General features: G+C 37.1%; 1 protein-coding gene across 4 annotated transcripts in view; it reads right to left on the minus strand.

The window, feature by feature from the left end:
• Positions 1-2,701: 2,701 nt before the first annotated feature.
• The window catches only part of ERR (estrogen-related receptor), a 194,734-nt gene continuing 174,815 nt past the window's right edge, over positions 2,702-22,620 (minus strand). For all 4 annotated transcript variants that reach the window (XM_083118982.1, XM_083118981.1, XM_083118979.1 and 1 more), the window contains 4 exons: positions 21,123-21,284; positions 15,328-15,509; positions 6,643-6,815; positions 2,702-5,651 (listed from right to left, as the gene is read on the minus strand). In XM_083118982.1, coding sequence (XP_082975108.1) covers positions 5,489-5,651; positions 6,643-6,815; positions 15,328-15,509; positions 21,123-21,284 — 680 coding nt within the window. In that variant the 3' untranslated portion in view covers positions 2,702-5,488. The remainder of the gene's footprint in view (positions 5,652-6,642; positions 6,816-15,327; positions 15,510-21,122; positions 21,285-22,620) is intronic.

Genomic DNA, 22,620 nt, shown 5'->3' on the forward strand with positions numbered 1-22,620 from the left:
AATATTGTATTTAGGAATAAATTAACATGTCTTCTAGCTTCCAAAAATGCAAGCCATGAAGATTTTAGTGTACTCAGTTATTAATGGCAGGGATTGTAAAAATATTTTCCACTCTCTCTCAAATTAACTTTACTCAAGTAACAATATTTGAAATAACTGATGATTAATTCCCGTGCTTGCATAGAAATGTACACTTCTAATTGAATGGATCACATGAACAACATTACAACCAATGCTTTCTTGGTGGAGATGTAAAAATGATAACATAATTGTTAGCACTGTAGATAACACTAGTCAACAACCATTTTGCAACATCAAAGGTAACATGTATTCTTAACTAATTCGGATGTGCTGATTTCAGATCTGCAACTGAAATTTTTGTATCACGTAACATTTCAGAGATACACGTGACGTCATATTCGGCATAACGTGGATACGTTATTTACATTTGGATTCCAATTTATATGATTTTGGGCAACAATGAAAATAAATTTTGCAACAATGTATAAACAAACATACTTATAAAAAGATTTGTTTCTTTTTCTGGCTATGTTTCCATTGTCGACGTTCAAAAAGGCTGCTTCTCCCTCCCCCAGAATGAGTTACTGATAAGATAAGGGAGAATGCTCTACAGACTGAAGGGAGTGTGATTTAATGAGTTCAGTATTACGTGCTTTGAGATAGAGAAGTTGTGTTGAAGTTACTTGGGTGATACTGCAATGAAGAAAAACCGACGTGGTTGTGTAAATTTACCAAACAATTTCTGCTATGTGTGCGGGCAGTACACTTTAAAAAGTCAACGCCGAATGTTGGCAGAAACGTTGAAACAAGCGTATTATAGCTACTTCGGGTGCAATGTTGGTGATCAAGACAAAGTGTGGGCTCCCCATGTGTGCTGTGCGACTTGTTATTCAACTCTTGTGAGGTGGTTTCGTGGAGACAAAACCCGTGCTATGGCATTTGCGGTGCCAATGGTTTGGCGTGAACCAAGTAGCCATGCTGAGGACTGTTACTTCTGCCTAACAAGCATAGCGGGACATTCTAAACGAACAAAATCCAGTATTGTGTACCCCAATATTCCTTCTGCTATGAGACCCGTACAACATGGACCTGAACTCCCAATCCCTAGCCCACCCTCACATTTAGAGGAATCTTTTGCAGAAGAAGAAGAGCCACCCATCCCGTCCACTTCCAATGATCCAAGCTATTTTCCACAACCAGAGATGGAACCACTCCTTGTCGACCAGTCCAGACTGAATGACTTGGTTAGAGATATGTATCTAACTAAGCAGCAGGCTGAGGTGCTTGGATCTCGACTTCAACAGTGGAATCTGCTGGCTTCCGGAACTAGAATTACCCATTTCAGAAAGAGACATGAACAGTTTTCAGGCTACTTTGAAATGAAAAATTCTCTCTATGTATGTACAAATATAGACGGTTTAATGGATAAGCTTGGGTTGGAGCACATTCCTGAGGAATGGAGACTGTTTATAGACTCGTCCAAAAGTAGCCTGAAAGCAGTGTTGTTACACAATGGCAACAGTCGCACATTCTGTTGAGATGAAGGAAACATATGACAATATGTCTGTCTTGTTAAATATGATTCAATATAATAAGTACTGCTGGCAGATTTGTGGCGATTTAAAGGTCATTGCCATATTAATGGGACTCCAAGGTGGGTTTACAAAGTATTGTTGTTTCCTTTGCTTGTGGGACAGTAGGGCTACAGAATCGCACTACACTGTGAAAAACTGGCCAACGAGAGAAACCTATATACCAGGGCAACAAAATGTGAAGTATGCTCCATTAGTTAGTTCTAACAACATATTGCTTCCTCCTTTGCATATCAAATTAGGCCTCATGAAGAATTTTGTAAAGGCCATGGACAAAGATGGAGATGGTTTTGCATACCTCAGGAGCTTCTTCCCAAAACTAAGTGATGCTAAAGTGAAAGAGGGAATATTCGTTGGCCCCCAAATTCGGAAACTGTTGAGAGATCACAACTTTGATAGGAAGTTAAGTGTCAAAGAACTAGCTGCCTGGAAGGCTTTTAGTGCAGTGGTGAATGGATTTCTGGGCAATACTAAAGCACCAAACTATACTCAATTAGTTCTAGAACTCCTTGATTCTTATGCAAAGCTTGGATGTCGAATGTCGCTCAAAATCCACTTCCTCCACTCCCACCTGGATTTTTTCCCAAAGAACTTAGGAGCCGTCAGTGATGAGCAAGGGGAACGATTCCATCAAGACATTCGCACAATGGAGCAGAGATATCAAGGTAGATGGGATCCTCACATGATGGGCGATTACTGCTGGTTCCTAGTTAGAGATAGTGATAAACATTACAAGAGGAGGAAATAAGGGTAAGTGCATCCATTGTGATAGCTTTATATTGTGTATATTACATATATATACACACACATATGTGTGCGTGTTTGTACCTTGATCTTTTTTAAATCTTATTGATGATATTTGATGATAAGTGTAATAACTGCATTCGTAACCTAGTTAAAAATACAAGTCACGTAATATATTTTTGTCGCCTTCACTACAATCCTCTTTACCAGCGTAACACAAAAACGTTACGTGTTACGACATTTTTACTATCATTTTCGTGTTCAGGAGGTTCGATTTAGTTAAACTGACCCTTTTTTTCCCGTGTTGCAGAAAAAAAGTTTAAATTTGTTGACTAGTGTAATTGTTGTGCTGTTTCTGTGGTTTGTTTTTTTCTGGTTAAAATGTTGTTCATGTGACCGATTCAATTATCGACTGATCACAAAAGGAAATATGGATCTAACTGACTCTTACAAAATCATTGCCACATTCTTGCGCACTCTACAATTGAAAGCCTAAGTACCTCAAAGAAACTAGTCCTCTGCAGTTACATTCTGGAAAGAGTGGTTTATGCATACATTTGTAAATGAACACCCATCATTTATTTGTGGTAACACATAAAACATCTCAAACCTATGCATAGTCCCTCTATAGAGTGAAAACTAGGCTAAATTTGGGTGAGTCCACTTCCAGAAGTTAACAAATAAAGCTGCCATGCACTGTACTCCTCGCGAGTCCCTACAGCAACATGGAACGGAACATCCATACATCTAATACATTTACACAGTCTTTAGAACAAAAATACCACAGACTTATCATTATAACCATTCAGCAAATGTGATCTTGTGGGATCAGTCTTTTTAAGTCAAGATCCTTAAGGAACTTCTAACACTGTTAATCTAAGATCAACAAAATGAGTATTGTTTATTGATCCTACATTAACAACTGAAACTTTGTAATAATTATAATAATATGAATAAAAAGCACACTCCTCCACATATTTAACAGATCTGATAAGACTGAAGCTGTATATTACAACATAAGCAGCTCGCTTCTTTGCCCCCAATACATAAGGTGAACTCATGCTCATTCACACACACACACACACACACAAACACATGTACAGATCTGCTTTCCACCTGCTGTGAAGAACACTGGTATTATACAAAGGCTAGTGAGTAGTGATGATAACCAACATTTCAACAAGGTTTCTTGCATTAGGAACATGAATTCTCAGAACGAGAAAAAATTATTTCATTATTTGCGAAAAGGTATGCTATCCAGTATAACGAATTGGTAAATAAAGAAGTCAGTCTTGTACTGCTTTGGTCTATTATAATGCTTAGGCTTTAAATTCTGGGCTTGCAATTAGTAACAAAAGTTGTAAAAAATATATTTTCCTGATTGCACAGTTTTTGTGTGATGAAGCTCCAATAATAGTATTAAAAATAATTATGGTTTTCTATTGAAAAGCACTGTTAACTTCTAGCATGTGTAAATGATACAAGCCCACAAAATCACTTCGGCAAATTGAATTCCCAGACTCCACTTGACATTTTCAAGATTTCAAGAAGAAACTGGACCTTATTTTGTGATGAACTGGATAATTATTGGGTTGTTTGACTAAAAACTATGAGGACCTGCTCATGCATTGAGCTTCTCGCTCAGTGACTGTTTTCTTCAGTGGTGACCATGTGTTCACATTTTGATGTGAATAATAAAGTTCTCTAAAACTGAGTAGGTGTTTAGTATATATATAGTATGAACACACATGAGAGGGCACATGCCTTATGTATGTTTGCCAGGTAAATTAAAAATTGATAGAGCTATGAGAGGAACAACTTTATTCATATGAAAATGGTAGTATTGAATCAGGTGCTTATGAGCACCTAATCATTTTTATTAATGCAGTATGTACCATTGTCTCCATCTTTACAGTAACATTATGATTGCTGATATAAATGATGAGCTGAAAATATATCTTAACTTGTTAGTGGCACCAAAGATAATGGTAAGCAAATTGTATTTTCATTCTCTTTTATTGTACTTTCTGTACATTTTAAAGAAATAGAATTGTTATGATGCCAGAACAGTGGTTGCCTTCAGTTTGTGTTAGTGTATCTCTTTATATTCCTGGACCTGCCACTGAATAATAAAAAAAAGTATAGGGAAATGGTGCACACTGCTCTGCATGTTAAAGGGAACAAAATGCTAACCTACACTTGAATGATGAAAAGATTCACTAGGGCTATCGATCAGGTGAGTTGTGGAAAAGATTCTAAGCTTTCAAGAGCTAATGCCTCTATCTTCACTTCTACCCTGCAGATGAGAGTTTGGAATCTTTTTCACAATTCAACTGGTCAATAGCCCGAGAGAATCTTTTCATCATTCGTCACTTGGAAAGCTTCAATACTTACTTCTATGCTTGAATGTTCCTCATATCTTGTTAGAAACCATATACATATGCACAAATATGGACACTGATTGCACTTAAATATCACAAGTACATTCAGCCAAATGAGACTAGTAAGTAGTCATAGAAGTTTATGCTCTGGAAAGGGACAAGGGAAAGAAAGCAAAGTTGACACTGTTTTCAATATTGTACACCACTACACACGTAATCCTCACACAAACATGGCTCAATTTACACATCAGAGATGGAAGCAGATGAAAAACACATTCCCTTCCATCTAGGACTCAGTAACTATAAATTTTCACAATGAGAATGGGGGAGTGAACTTTTCATATAGATAACAATATGGCATGTGAAAAACAGGTGGGGCATCCTATACATCATATATTGCATGTATGACAGATACCACATTAATTACACACACATTACACATATACACACATTATACATTGTACCTAGTCTTCCCAAGTATGTAGTCATTTAAAGTTAAGATCTCAACAAATTTGTATCACATGAGAAAGCTGTTATTTACTCTCCAATATGACTAAAACAATCCTAGTTATAAAGATTTCTGATAAGCATTCATCTGCTTAACAAACTTTAGAACTTTCATATATTTACGGTTTATGCATATGTAACAACACAACCAATACTTGAGTGGACTATCTGTGCATGCATTGTGTCTGTAGACAGCCCCTGCTCTTTCAGTCTTGTTCCAGTGGATTCAAAAAACCCCAAAGTCTATCGAAAGCATGCTTCCAGCATTTCCAGAAACAGCTTGTTCATGTGGACCCTTCCTTCCCTCCGCACACTTAACCAAAACTTCCGCACAACCTGATCTGCCTGTCGGAGGGATGGTAAACACAGCAACAAATGGTGCATGTGCGATGAGGCATTGTTGGGCCTAGAAAGAGAGATTATTTTAATATGCAAGCATACAGCCTACCTATGGACTTGACACCTAAATTTAATAATTACACATTAAGTTTTTAAATTTGTCTCAAAGAATGACGACACAATACACTACAAACAAGTATGTACTTAGTATATCGTTACAATGGATCAGGTTATTGCCTGGACCACTGGCATACACAGTAGAAAAAAGGACAAACATCATGTAAATAAGTGTGGGCCGTCACACTGGCACCAAGATACTCTGGCATGCACGAACATGTTTTACTGACCACCGAATGTAACCAAACTATTTTTTTTTTCTCAATATGCTACAAATGTAATGCTGCATGCTCCTTATATTTGACTTCTTGCATTGTTTGGCGACACAGTGGACAATGAACACCAAGTCAATAAACATAAATGAAGAACTACAGTCTGCCTATATATGTCGAGACCATCGATGCAAGTGTGCATGTGCAAACTGAATAAAGTCACTGGCAAAATAGGAATGGCTGCAGGTGTAATGTGACAATCATATTTGCTCACTTTGAGAGGGTTTCTTAAGAATTGTTACAAACATCTCAAATCATAGAGTGATGATAAAGAACAACTGAATGCACACAAGTTACTGATCTGAAACTAATATTTCTGCTTCCTCTTTTGTGGATGGAATCATCTGTTCGAGCTAGGTACACCATGCATGGTTGAACATTACCACAACTGAAAGCCAAGAAACTGTGGCTTAAAACTGCAAAGCACTACCATATTTATTTTTTTATAAAAAAAATATGCAAAATAATAAAAAACAAAACTTCTGATGATTTGAATAGATATAGGGCATGGGGCTCATTTCAAAATTGTTTCAACACTGCAAACACACACACGCACTAAACATGTGAAGGGGGAAATAAGGATAGGGGTACAATTGCAATACATAAAACAGAAGGCAATTTACATTATTCCGTTACATGCTGAGACTGAAAACCTTTTGAGAAACTCACCTAATCACTGAAACGCAGTCTGAAAGTGCTGATATGATGCTGTCTCGAAGTTTCTTGAGTGAAGAATACTCATCCACTCTGGCATCAGAATTGGCTAGTACTAATGCTTTCAAGATGTAATATTCTTCTTTCGCAATGGACAACCTTTCCATTCTTTCCACTATCTGTATGCACTGGAAAAATCAATACAAATACAGTTAGGGGCAAAAGGAATAATTATTTCTGAAATTTAGTTGAAGTAAGAAATGCGGAAAGAAAACTACTCTCATCGATTTTGGTGACTCATTTTCACCATTTACTACTGGATGCTTACTCTAGGCCCATGTGTTACAAATTGGGAAGTGGATTTTATCAAAATTCAAGTAGATGGATATGTAAAACAGACTGTAAAATACAAGATAGTATTATGTTACATGTGTAGGGCTTAGTCGATACTGATGCTGATGTATTGGTATCAGGCAGTATTGATTGGATGCTTTATACAGCCAACTAGAAAAGATAATAGGCATACTGTCCATCACCATGTTCATTCACTCTGTTTTCTGCAATGTGATGATCTAGAATTTTAAAAATTACCAATAAGCCTTGTTTAACTACAGTTCCATTTCTTAAATACACGTAAAATAGAAGAAAAATGAATGGAAATAGTGATGGACAATTTGGCTATGGTTGTGTTTGTCACTGATTGTACCTATTGAGCAGACCTGGACAATGGAGAAAAAAATGCAGCCAGCGGAGATGAAATTCTTAATACTCCAGGAAATGAAGGCAAAAAATGGGAGATTGTCAGAAATAATTAGGGGAAAGCTGAATTTTGGTGTATTTTACACCAACATAAGAGATGCATTTTCCCAAAAGTCCCCACCCCTCCCCCATAGCTTCTTCCCCTACACTCCCCTGAACATTCAATACGCAGAGTTTTAGGAAAACGTCCATATCTCTGAAACTAGTGGACATATCGAGATATTCCTTTTTTTAATTTCATTGCCAACACTACTCCCTACAAATTTGTTACTCTTCATGTTTTAAATATTCCCAATGGTTTTTGAGTAATTTTTAAGACAAAATGAAAACAATGTAAATTTTTATACTTACCTTTTTCTTGGCATTGTATTTTTATTACGAATGATAATATTGAACAACTATCCGAACAAAAGTTGCAGAGTATAAAATTATCTTTCATTTGATACCAATAATGACAAACTTACTACTAAAATTTGCACTGTAGCAAGTAAATTTTGAACTTGCGTGCACACTCCCCTAGTCTCACTGCTTTCTGCAAAAATGTACACATTATGATGTTTTTTGTTCATATGTGCTACATTTAAACTATATTTTTAATATTAGGAGTTTGTATGCAAATATTTGCATTATGTATGTCAGAAAAGTATCATTATTGTCTGTCATTCTCATATTGTTGAACTCTACACATGATTGCTTCAAGTACTTTTCCGTAGCCTAGTTACACTGTGTACCGGGAATCTGGGGAACAGCACCGTGCACAATGGTAGAAAAGGAGAGAAAGCGAGTGGACAGAAAAAACAGTGCACGCTAATGCAAACACACTCATTGATCGAACCCTCTCGAGTCCTATTTGGCACTCAAAGCTCAAACTAGTGAATTAGTGATAGAAGGGATGACACTACTGTAGAACGGTTGTGGATTGCATCAGCTGCTGTTGTAATAATCGAAGATATCCAAAAGATGGTCCATAGATCTGATTAATTCACTTCACTGGAATCAATAAGGTATGGAGGAGAATACCTAGTCTGAAACTCTTACAGCTTTTACAAAGAGAACAAAGAAGAAAATTGGTAATGACTCTGTACAGATCAATAGCAATAACTAATGCGATAATATCAGCTGTCATGTAATGGTCATTTCAACCACCAATTGAAATTTCACTGACATTATCGTTCCATTGTCTCTGTAAGGATGGTTGGATGGCGTAGTGGTAACCAGGGTGGCTACTCTATGACCTTGACAAAATTAAAGTATACACAACATTGCCCGATTTTCAAGGCAAACTTTCCAGGGTGCAAGCAGATGTTTTCTCTATTTCAGCCTTAAGCATTACCTCCTCTACCCACACACACACACACACACAGTCACATACAAAAATGTATTAACAATATAAAAGGTCTGTGCAATTCCAATTTATCCAAAAATTCTAATTCAATTTAATTAAATAGTATATATATTTTCAAAATATTTAATTTAAGGTTCGGAGTTTACATTTGCCATTTCACACACTCAGACTCGAAATACATCTACAAATACAAGTTACAAATGTTACGGGATATATTAATCTAAGAAAATTTTTTATTGTATAAGAATTTCAAACTTAAATTTTCCTAATCAACTTCAAGATATCTTGCAATAATCTTCCGTCTGTCAGGTAAATTGTTCTGCAAAGGACACTAACAAAGCAAACGAACTGAGAGAATATTCTGTTTTATTTTCCACGCAGCTTTCTTTTCTTTTCCTTCATCAATAAAAAAAATAAACTGTGAAAAACTTGCATCAGGGCATTAATAAATTTGTATAAATTTAATAGGATTTGGATTAATTACGGAGAAAAATTCACATAGAATTCATGCATAAATCCCGGAGTCAACAATTCACGCATAATTCCCAGAATTCAAGGAATTCCCGGTGAGTAGCCACCCTGGTAACGTCGTCAACTTATTACCAAGAGATCTAAGGTTTGATACCTGATGGAGGCGCATAATGGTTTGGATCGTACTTGAAACTGTAGATTCAGTCCCGAGTAGCCTTTCTGTGTATAAAGTGACCTTAAAACCAAACTCAAACAAACCAAGTACCTTAATAATGTTCTATTATGTTCCAGTTGTCAAAAAGAAACATGGAAAACAGAACTAAAGTGTATTAATCAAGGAATATAGAGATCTTCAGGGCAGCGCTTGAAGTGATAAATGTTATCTGGGAGATTGTTTGGATGAGCCATGGGGGTTGGAGGGGGGCTCCTATGAATTAATTTGGTAACAATTAGACCGCTGGGAGGATGCTTTATGAAAATCTTGTTAGCCTGTGGGATAACATCCCATCTTATCCTCCCTCACTTCGAGCACTGCTTCAGGGCTCTTTCAGAAACAATATCAATTGTGTCATCACTATTTCTCTATGGCTAAGAGGTTTGAAAGAACAACCAGGCTAAAGCATCCAACAAAAGGAGACTAGCTAATGCTCTTGCTCAGAAATTTGTTTTAGGAGAATTTGCAGATGTGGACATAATTCAGGTGGGTATACAAAAATAGATGATTAGTCAAAAGTTATAATAGTTGGATCAGATGTAGATTTGCTGGTCCTGCAGTTGGACTGACTCTTTCACAGTATCCATTCACTGGGATGATCATATAGCTATATGTTTCCTCATTAATGTGCTTCTTTTTTTAGGGGGAGTGACGTTGGGGAAGACAAAAGCAGTAGAACTTGTTATCATCTTATGCAAAAGATCAGGCAGCCATCTTCAGCCAAGGAGTGGGCTCTCAAGAAGAATTCATTACAAAAGGAAAAAACAAAGTTTATTCTCGTCTTGTTTGGACTGAGCAAATACAAACATCTGGATGAAGTTCGTAACTTTAGCTTCATAATTCAAACAAACAAATCTCATTGGAAAGTTCATTCTGATTTGGATGAACTCCCTTAAAGTGCCTCAGCAGCATGTTAATATATTTTCAGGGCTCACTTACAAATCCAGACATGGTTTGGAAGCAAACTTCAACATACTGACTGGGGATGGAAAAAACGTGGCCAAGGTGTGAAACCAATGACAACCACCCAATCTGTTGCTGCTGACGATGTTCTTCGCCTAATTTCATGTGTCTCCAGGACAGCTTGTGAAGACTTCTGTGGTTGCCGGAGATCAGAATATAGCTGCACTGCAATGTACGAGCACTGCAACAGATTTTCCTGCTACAATTATCTAGTGTTTGCTCAAGAAAATTAACTATATTTTCAACATTAGTTGTAGAATATCATAGACCCGAAAAGGTTCGACCAATCAGTGCGTGAGTGCATGGAGGGGAAATGCAGCTTCAGCTACCAGATATTTGCAGTAGCATGCACTTGCTTTTCCATCCACTCGCTTTCTCCCCTTCTTTACCGTTGTGCACGGTGCTGTTCCCCAGATTCCCGGTACACAGTGTAACTAGTCCACGGAAAAGTACTTGAAGCAATCATGTGTATTGGAGCCCAACTTAAGAGTTCAGTATGGGGCTTATGGAAACAGTGTTGCCGCATGGTACGCAGTAGAAGAAAGCTCCAGCGTGCATTGAGCATCTGCTGTAGTACACGCAACAACAAAAGGTAGTGGTCAACGGGGCTGTTCACTGCCAAACTTTTCCTCTAGAGGCGCCAGCCCTGTTTGTCCCTAAATAATTTTGTTCATCATCTGGTTGCCCTAAGCTTTACATTGGAGCATGATAGGATGGCTATTCAAACGTTATTTTCAATTAAGGTAAGAATTTCTCTTGTAAATCGATAACAAAAATGTGTTTACCAAACCTTTAGGATTATGTAGCAAGTCATAAGTTTCTGAAAATTACATTCTCCTGAACCTAAGAATTAATATATGAAAGTGCAAAGGCAAGGTAGCTCAGACGGGCTAAATATAGTATATTTATGCACAAAGAGCACTAAACTTGACGTAATTTTGGTCGTCCCTAGCTGCCATGAGTATATAATAAAAAAATAGATTTTTGCACTATGCTTTTATGATTCCTCTTGTTGAGACTTGCGAGTATGTGCAATTCAACGGCGGGAATAGGAATTGGAGAAACTACCCAAATTATAAAGAGAAATGTATTAAGTGGATAAGCGCATAATATTTATTATTATACACTATACCCTATCTGATAACTTAATATTAACACATGTTTTCTTTGTATTAAGCAGACATTTCCCCTTCGTAGTTTCATCCTTTTAAAATTATTATTCCTGTAAATAAGAAAGCCACCCCTATACGCCTTCATGGCATGGTGCTATGCACAGGGGAGCACTACCTTTAAATAAGAAAGCCCTAGAGGTTGCGAGATATGAAACAGAATGTAACATATTTTTTGTAATAACTATTCTTCTCGATATATGTGTATGTATAAAATAGAGAACCATATTTACTAGCCATGAGGAAAAGTATGATATCACGTAAAGAAATGAGTCGGGTATTAATAACAACTAGCTATAAAAAAGTACAGTCGCGTGGAATTATTATGTATTATTCTTTACCAGATTCACAAGAATAAAGCACTTAAATTGTGAAAATTCAAAGTGACATAAACAAGTGCTGTGCAAATTTTAAGGCTTTTTTTTTAGTTCCGATATCTTTTCTGTTGTTGACGATCGTCTTATTAAAATTCTTAGTTTCACAGCACTGATGTTCTGACATAATTTCCGATGTTAAGATGAAATTAAACTTGCAATTTAATGTAATAGCAGCACGTTCAGCATCAAATTCCCCATGTATTTAAATGGGAGAACAATTGCCCATCAAAAGCATGGGGTCACAACAGGGGTGCTGCCACCTACAATAGTTTGCTTTGACCAGGAACATACAACAATGCATGACTTGGTGTGAAGCTGTTCATTCTTGCAGCTGTTGGTCCAGAATAACGACGGTCCGTGGAGGAAGATTTGAAAATATCTGTTTCCGAATATACTTTTCATACGTCTTGCTCTCTATTTTATGACATGCGTCGGCAGTGTTTTTCTTTCCTTTATGCACAGAAAGACAAATCGGGACTATGTGTCTCCAACAGGTATCAAACCCAGGACCCCTTGATTAGAAGGCGACAACGTGACCACTGCGCCATCGGGGAGGCCTCTTTCACATTTTTCGGTGCACTGTCTCATTTGAAACGGAACAGTGTTCATTATACCGTCATACACCAAAGCAAATCCCCCCCGTCGTCGCATTTTAATTAATTAAGGCATTAGGGTTCCATACCCGGTGGGGGCACATAGTGGTTCGTATGTATCTCACATAAAACCGTAGGTCCAGTCCCATTTAACATTTCTGTGCAGAAAAGTGGATTTATACTCAATTAATCAATTACTATAGGTGTGAAATAGATGAAGTTCTGTTGTATTTGTGTGCACAATGATTACAGAAAGAAAGAGACAGACATTGGAAATTTTCAATCTAAAATGCTCTTGGTTTGTGTCCATCAGTTAACGTTATTGCCTTGTAAGCAACAAGTCCCAGATTAAATTTACTTAGGTATCTCATAAATCTATTCCCTATTTATGCATTTGCATCAAACTTCCCCAAAACGAGAAAGCACACATACAAATAATAAATTTCTTTACCTGACCCCAAGACGGAAGCCTACTCACGAACTTTTGCCTGGCCATTCCCCACCCCCTACCCTCTTCCAACACGTGTTGGAAGGCTGTTATTTTTAACTCCCCAAATTGCGGTTAACACAAGAAAGGAAAGTGCATTTTTTGAATGTTCTGAATTGTAAAAGAAGGTATAGACCATCAAAACCTTACATTTCCTCTCCTTTTTGCATATTTATTATTTTCTCTTCGAATGTTAACAACTTTTGTTTCTGACAGAAACACACTTGTTTGGGGGTGGGGATCTCAAAAGTAAAAGCCCATAACAGCCCATACTGAACTCTTAACTTGGGCTCCTCTATAGAGTTCAACAATATGAGAATGACAGACAATAATGATACTTTTCTGACAAGTAATGTAAATATTTGCCTACAGGCCATTTTCATATTTTCAAAACAAGACAATTGAAATTCTATATTCTATCCATCTACAGCACATGGGCTACTTTGATATGTTACATAATATTAAAAATATAGTTTAAATGTAGCACATATGAACAAAAAACATCAAAATGTGTGAATTTTCGCGAAAAGCAACAAGACAAAGGGAGAGCACATAGCGAGTGAAAGCATGCGCACGCGTTCAAAATTTACTTGCTGCAGTGCAAATTTTAGTAGGAAGTTTGTCATTATTGGTATCAAATGAAAGATAAGTTTATACTCTGCAACTTTTGTTCGGATAATTGTCCAATATTATTATCATTCATAATGAAAATACAATGCCAAAAAAAAAAGTAAGTATAAAAATTTACATTTTTTTCATTTTGTCTTAAAATTGCTCAAAAACCATTGGGAATATTTAAAACATGAAGAGGACCAAATTTATAGATAGTACTGTTGGCCATGAAAAAGAACATCTCGATATATCCATTAGTTTCAGAGATATGGACATTTTCCTAAACGTTCAGGGGGGAAGCTACAGGGGGAGGGGTGGGGACTTTTGAGAAAATGCATCTCTTATGTTGGTGTAACAATACACCAAAATTCGGCTTTCCCCTAATTATTTCCGATACAAATCCTTCGTTTACTAGGCTATAAGGAGTACAGTAAAGAAGATCAGAAGAGACATAATAAGGAATGAGGAGATTAGACAGTAGGGGCAAGGGGGGGGGAGGCAGTGAAGCTGTTGAGCTGCACAATTGAGGTGGTTCTGACATCTGAAGATGACAGGACAAAAACATACACTGCACAAGGAGTGGGAAAGAGGTAAAAACGGAAGACCAAAATGTTGGCAGAAGAAGGTAGTGCAGATTCCAAGAGGAGGAGGACAGGATTCAAACACAGTGGAAAAACAGAACATGGAGAGGCTATTTGGCAATCCCCAGTGGAACCTATGGTTACACTGTTGCCATGTGATGTGCAGCAGAAGAGCACGTTGAACATCTGCTTTAGTACCCACTGAAACAAAAGTTAGTAAGCCATTGCCACTGTTTGATGCAAGAGCGAAAATTCCACAAAAAATCAATGACATTAAGAAACACTAATTTTTAAAAGTAATTACGAGGAACTAGTAAAATAATCCAAGATTTACATAATTAGAATACTATCAAATTCTCATTCCAACAGAGCAAAACCATCTATTGCCTCATTCCAGCTTCAAGAACAACTCCCATCAAGAACAAACACACAAACACAATAAACCACTTCTTGACACCCATAGCAACCTACAGATGAACTTTTGCCTGTACATTCCCTGTCCCCTCTCCTCTTCCCAACATGTGTTTGCAGCAAGTGGCCCTGCCCCCCCCCCCCAATCATGGGAAAAAACACAAGAAATGATCACGTCTTTGTGATCTGGATTGTAAGAGAAATGATAGAACATTATATATTACATTCCCTACACTTAGTGCATAATTCTTTTCTCTTCAACTGTTAATGACTTTCCTTTCTGACAAAAACAATCTTATTTGGGGGGGGGGGGGTGATCTCAACAGTAAAAGGCCATGAGGCTCCACACTGAACTCTTAAGTTGGGATCACATATAGATTTCTAGCCGACCTAGAAAAAGGTGAAGAATGATAGATCACAATCTATCAACATGGTAATATTGTTCTAAAGTGGAAAGGCTGAACTATAGTAGCACTTTATCATTTCATGCAACTATAAAAAACAGCAGTCTTCATGTAGAATAAAAATATACATTCGTCTACAAAGATACATTATTTTAAATATAAAAGGTCAAACTGAGAGTTATGGGGTAGATCCATTTCCAATACAACTCAACATATCATTGCTTATTGATGCATATTCTGTCTCCTAAAGTTAACACCAGTTTGTACTATTTTATATTTAAAAATATGAAAATGTGTTTCACAAAGATACTTACATGTTGATACAACTCAATGGCCCCACAATCTCTAGCCTGTTTCTCATCCAGTGTGAAATCTGAGGCAAATCTCAACTTTCCTGCAGATGGCAGTGATCGGTACGTAAGAGTCAATGTAAGAATTTCTGCCCAAGTTGTCTGTAGTAGTCTCATTTGGTCATTCAGTGATAACTCAGTGAAACCTGAAACACACCAGAAATTGTGATATTATTAACTTTTCATGAAAGCATAACTTATCAGGGTATAGTATTCAGGAATGAAACTCTTACATTCATTAGGCTGCAGATTCACTTCAGAATTTTAAAAGTAGTATCATAATTAAATGAGGAATTATGAGTAAATAAAAATAGCATGTACCCACAAATGTTTTATTTCTAGTAGACAGGGGGGTGATATTAAATTTTTGATAATCAGGAACCAATATAAAATTTACCAACAACCAGTATTCTACAGATCTGATATAAAATTGTAAATGTTAAATGAAGACGCTAAATAGTATTTGTAGTCAGAAGTGGGATAAGTGAGGAAGTAGAAAGGGTAAATGGCAGAATAATACAACTAAAAATGAATGTAAGAGGGAAAGTAATAGAAATAATTCAAGTGTATGCCCCACAAACAGGATGTACAGTACAAGGGAGGAGAAAGAAGAATTTGAAGAAGACTTGGAAGAACATGTAGGAAAGGAATGGCAAATTGTGATAGGTGATTCTAATGCACAAGTGGGAAGAGATAGGAAAGGCTATGCAGAAATACTTGGGAGAAGATGGATGGGGACAGAGGAATGAGGAGGGGAGAAGGCTACTGGACTTTTGTAAGAGAAACAGACTGTTAGTAGGTAATAGCTGGTTTAAGAAGAAATATGACAGCTATAAAATTATAAGATACAGTTGGATTAATGAACAAAAGTATGTAATAGATTATATATTGGTAAACAAGGAAGTAAAGAAGATAATGAACAACATTAAAGTAATAGCCAGTGAGAACTTAGACAGTGACCACAGGCTACTAATAGGAGATATGAGGGGATGAAAAATAAAAGATAGAAGGAAAGAACAAGAGAGAAGGATAAGAGTGTGGAAATTGAAGGATAAGATGATAAAAGAGAAATATCAAGAAATATTATGAACTAAAGTGCCAAGATATGAACCCAAAGTAGAAACAGACTGGATAAGATTTAAAACATAATTAGTAGAGGCAGCCGAAGAAGTGAAAGGCAGTGAAAAACAAAAATTATGTAATTAAAAATGGTTTAAATTTAAATCACAAAATGCACTAAAAGAGTACGTGGAAAAGAAGAAAGGGGCAAGAACAGTAGTAGAGGAGGAAAGAAGAAAGTGGATGTAAGAATGAGCCAAAGTACTAGAAGATGTAGATGGGAACAAGAAAGAATTGTATGGATTAGTGAGAGAAAGGAGAAGAGAAAGAGGAGACAGCTGTAAAGTAAGGGATGGAAGGGGAAATGTAGAAGAGGATGAAGAAATCCTTTTGAGAAATTGCTGAATGTGAAAAAAGGAAATAAACATGAAGAAATGAAGGAAAAAGAAAAATGGAAGGGAAAAATGAATCTCACTTGGAAAGAAGTGGAGGAAGCTCTGAAGAGAATGAAGAGAGGTAAAGCACCTGGAGTAGATGAAGTGCCAGTGGAAATGATACTAGGAGCAGGAGTGATTGGTGTGCAGTGACTGTACAGTGCGTTGAAAACAGTGTGGCAAGAGAGAGAAGTGCCAAGAGATTGAACAAAGGATCTAATTGTTACCATATTCAAGAAGGGTGACAGAAATGAATGTAAAAACTACAGAGGAATAACACTAATATGCCACTCAGCAAAGGTGTATGAGAAAATATTAGAGAAAAGAATAAGGGAAGTAACTGAGCTGAACGTGAGAGAGGAACAGTATGGATTTAGAAGAGGCAGATCACCAGTAGATCTGATATTCACCATAAGGCAATTACAGAAAAGGCACTATGAGTATGGAAATGATTTGATTATGGCATTCCTAGATATAGACAGCATGGACAGAACAAAGATTTGGAAGGCTCTAAGAGAGAAAGGAGTCGAGGAAGAGATAGTGTGTAGAGTGCAGAGCACATACAGGGTCAACCACAGATGTGTGAAGCCACCAGTGTGGGAAGAACAGAGTGGTTCAGTATAAGTAATAGACTAAAACAGGGAAGTGCTCTTTCCCTACTGCTCTTCATAATTACAATGGATGCAATTAACGAAGAGGTGGGGAAGAAGATAGGGGAGGAAGAGATGAAGGCCCTGTTGTTCGCTGAAAAATTAGTAATATGGGGAAACAGTGAAGAAGAAGTACAGAGACAGCTTGATAGTTGGAATGAGGAAATCAAAAGAGCAGGAATGAAATTCAATGCAGAAAAGAGTGAGGTGCTAATAACAAGAAACAGAGGCAGAAATGAACCAAGAATAAAGATGGACACTGAAGAGTTAAGGGTAGTGGAGAGCTTCAAATATCTAGGAAGCACAATTGAGAGAAGTGGAAGAATAGATGAGGAGGTAAACAGAAGAGGACAAATGGGTGGTGGACTATATCTAAGCATTCGAAGATTAATATGGAACAGGGATTACCTATGAAATGCAAGAAGGTAATATACAGGGTGTCATTTTAAAGGAGACCACGGAAACGTGTAGAGGACATCAAAACAAACAACTTTTCTCAGTAACATTTTTCTTGTTGGTATGTTGTTTCGGCGCTACAGTCATTCAATAAAGCCCGTTTTGTCACCTGAATACTGGCAACCACACACAACATTTGATTGCACTTGTGACGTCATAACCCATCGTGAAGCGATGCGTTCCAGGGTTGCCAGGAACACACACATTCTGTGAAAAAGGACATAGCTACAATCAGCCACATTATGTACCATAAAACAAAATGAGAAAACACATTATGTAACCTAACAGGAAGTAAACAAACGATACGAAAAATGGTAGAAAGAAAATAGAGTTCAAGTAAAAGTGGTCATATCGAATTTTGTCTCAGCTTACATGTCAAATATTTGCAAATGTAGTTACCAAGTTGGCATCTACAATTTAGTCTTATCCACTTCGTCCTTCTGATACTAGATGTCTGTGACACACTGAAGAGATGACAAAACAGAAATGAGATAACTCAAAATTCCAAAGGTAAGCTACACATTAGTTAATATAATGTATATTCAAGGCATTATGAGGCAAGTGGCAAAAATGGTTGAAAATACAGAGATATTAGTAGTAATACAAGCTCTCCGACGACTGTGTTTATCTATGAACCGGATACAAATGTAATAGTTTGCAACTGTGAACAGGATGGTATATTCGCTACTGATTCATAATTAGATTGTTACTGTGGTTGTACGTATTTTAGTCGTAATGTAACAACGTGAACCTCGGATACTTCCCTTATCACCACAAAAGTACCAAATGGCATCTGGACACAAACCTGTAGATATCAACCATGCAACGAGATTTGCAAATATTTGACATGTAGCTGGGCGTAAACAGTCACATGTAAGCTGTAAGTCCAATAAAAATTATTGTTGTTGATATTTGACATGTAGGCTGAGACAAAATCCAATATTGACACTTCATTTTGAATACTTTTTTCACCATTCTCATATCGTTGGTTCACCTCCCCCTTCCCCGGAGATGACTGCTGATCTTCTGGCTGGTGGGCTATGATGTTCAGTCTTCTGGACGCATTTCTCACTTAGCTTTACAGCTAATAATGTGGTTGGTAGTTTGTCATTTTTCACTAAATTTGCGTGTTACTTGCAACCCCGCTGTGTGCTGTTTCGCTGCAGGAAATGACATCATAGATACAATCAAATGTTGTGTTGGGTTGCCAGCATCCAGGTGGCAAAATGGTCTTTTTGAATGGCTGTAGCGTCGAATCGACGCACCAACGAGAAAAATGTTACTGAGAAAAGTTGTTTGTTTTGATGTCCTCTATACGAATCTGCGGTCCGTGGGTGCCATTAAAATGACATCCTGTATAATACATACTATATACAAATAATTATGTATGGAACGGAGACTTGGACAATAACAGAGAGAGATATAAGAAAGATGCAGGCAGTGGAGATGAAATTTGTAAGGAGTATATTGAGGATGACTTGATGGGATAGAATAAGGAATGAGGCGATCCGACAGACAGTGGGAGTGGTGAAGCTCCAGGACAGAATAGATCCGGCACAGATGAGATTGTTTGGACACATGCAGAGGATGGATGCAGAAAGACTACCAGTAAGAACTTACAATGCACAAGGAGTGAGAATAAGGCCAAGGAGGAGACCAAAATTTCTGTGGAAAGAGCAGATAGCGGAGAGTGTTAGGAGAAGAGGACATGATTGGAACACCGTGGAAAGATAGGAGTGGTGGAAGACCAGGAAAAAACGAGGAGGTTTGACTTCTATGCTTACCCGGCCACAGGCAGGAAATGGCGAAGATAATGATGAAAAAAAACAGGGTATATGAATCATATCTTTATAATCAAGAGGCTGATAATGCATGTTTACAGTGTCTACATATGCCTATTTTAAGGTTTAGTTACTATTTTGGATAATCTTGCCTAAAAATGATTCTTTTTTTGTTTATTTCTGATTTCTTTCACTGCTTCAGTTCTCTCAACAGTACGTTGTAGAAGGTGACATCTTATTTTGAGAGTGTCCCTGACACACTGACCTCAAAAACATAAGTTCCTAATGAAATGATATGATAAAGTAGCAAGCACAAATATATTATAGAAAAATATATAACTCTATTCACTTTGTATCCCTTGTATGGGCTCTGTAATTAGGTATGTACCTGTTGAGTTCAATAAATAAATATAGACACACAGGGTAATCCATAATTCCCTCTGAGGTAATCAATATAAATGCAACCAAGACAAAATGAAAAATGAAGCATATCATTAGATGTGGAAACTCACTAAGTTTTTGTAGAACTTTACAGTTCCTTGATATGCTTTTCCTACTCCTACATGCAACTACTATACCATGCCATTCTGCACCAATGTTCTACAAGAAGTTGGAGAGTTTCTGCATTTAATGATATGCTTCACTATGCTGTATCTGTCTTGGTTGTTTGTTTATTAATTCTGGAAACCCCAGAAGGAATTATGAATTACCATATATGTATATATGTGTGTGGTTCTACTACTATTACTACTACTACTACTACTGAAGCAGGCAGGTTTTCCTGATGGAGGCACATAGTGGTTCAGATCCCACTTTAAACTGTATGTAGTCTCGATTCGCCTTCTGTGCATAAAGCAGACTTAAAACTCAAATCAAACCACACCAAAACCAATACTGAAACAGGTTTGTGTGTTCAATAAGCAAAAACATTATTACCTTCCCTCCACCCATAGTAAAAATACTAAATTTATACTTGTATGTAAAGAACAAGGTGAGTCTAAACTCTATCATATATCCTTTGGTCAGGAATTGAATAGAAACCTTAAAGGTTCATTTTCTTCTGTGATTTAACACTTTCAAGAAACACTATGAAGGAATTTTTCTTCAATACCTGACATTGGATTGATAACTAAAGGTTAAATTACATTAGAATCAAGTTAAAACATTTGCAATTTGTCTCCACACAAATCTCATGAGAGTTACGCTTCATAAAAATGTCCTGGGAATACCACAAAGCAATACTATACTTTCTTCCTTTGAACAGGACTAACTAAATAATAGAATGAGGAAAAACAGGCTTTGATGCTGTATTGCTAGCAAATTGTTATAGTCATAAAATTCAAACATTATGAGATAGATTCATTACAAAGTCCACTTACCCGGAATTTGTTTGGCCCAGCCAATGATTCCAACAAGTTCTCTATCATACAGGTCACTGAGTGTGCTGACAGTCTGATACTCTGAATCTCCTATATTTGAGTCTGGCAAGGCGAGCAGGATCTCAGGTTCACACGAGGAAAGAGCTTCGAGCATTTTGTTTTCTTTCAAGGTAAAAGTAAATAGAAACATCTTTCAATGTGACATGTACCCAATATTAATTCACATAAAGAACAACCATAAATAAGATTACATTTAAACAGCTGGTAACTTTTTAGAATATGTACATATATCAAAAACAATAGAGGGTTAAACTATCCAATTTTAATTTACCCCATATTTTGAAACATATTTGCACTGGTGCCATCTGTGTTGACTTGGTGTTTCAAGTCCACTTTATGCACAGTAAGGCTAATCGGAACTGGGCCTATAGTTTAAAGTGGAATCCGAACCACTTGTGCCTCCACCAGGTATCGAACCTGGGATCCCTTGATTCATTTGTGTTGAGATTCACACTGTTTCCAGTTAATGCAAGGTACATTTTTTCTGATTGGCTACTCTCTTTTATTCTACAATGGATCTAAGATGGTTCATTGGCATTCTCATGAACAAGTACAAAGTGAAAGTTGTTATCATAGATGACAGAGTTTGACTCGCATGTATATTAGCTGCTGCTTTCATACAAATGAAACAAGTTTGTTCTATGCCTACTTTTACCCAATTCTTGTTTTTAATATTCGGCAAAATGCTATGAGAAGAAGAGTGCTGCATAACCATTGAAGACCATGCTCACATGTTACAGATCTGGCTCATGATTCTAACATATTTTTTCTCAATTTAAATTCTTGAGATGATGTTTTGCACATTATCTCTTGGAGGAAACTTTTGTTTAGAAGTAAAACAAATTTAGCATTTCTAGGTTTTATTTTACAGAAGCCTATAGTTTCATTTTATTTGTTCTTGCGTATAATCACAACATATAGGTGTATAAGGAATATACAGGGTGGCGCACGATATGATCCACCATTTGTTTTTTGTTTTTTTCAGATCTGAGATGAGGAATGACGTCGTGTGTGCCAACAGCAGTTGCAGTAGTCATTGGAAATATCGTGTGATGAAAACTGAAGCATAGTGCATCCACCTGTCCCCAGGGGGGCTAGAGTATACAACATGGCGGACAAAGGAAGACTTACGGAATAGCGATCAGCAACTGTGCTATTTTCGCTGAAACAAAGAGCATTGTGGGGATTCAGAGGCGCTTTCGTGCTCGGTGGGCCTCCTCGAGTAAAACGATACACAAACTGCACGAAAAGTTTCTAGTGGAGGGAACAGTACTGGAATCAAAGCGTGATCGTCGTAAACCTGTGCGTTCGCCTGAGAATATTGAAGCCGTCCGAGTCGCTGTGCAGAGAAGTCCTGGCAAATCGACCAGAAAAGCAGCAACACATCTTGGGTTATCAAGACGTTCTGTTCAAAGGATTCTTAAAAGTGATCTCCACA

Source organism: Lepisma saccharinum, chromosome 3, assembly GCF_977018435.1.
Source record: "Lepisma saccharinum chromosome 3, izLepSacc3.1, whole genome shotgun sequence".
Lineage (NCBI taxonomy): Eukaryota > Metazoa > Arthropoda > Insecta > Zygentoma > Lepismatidae > Lepisma > Lepisma saccharinum.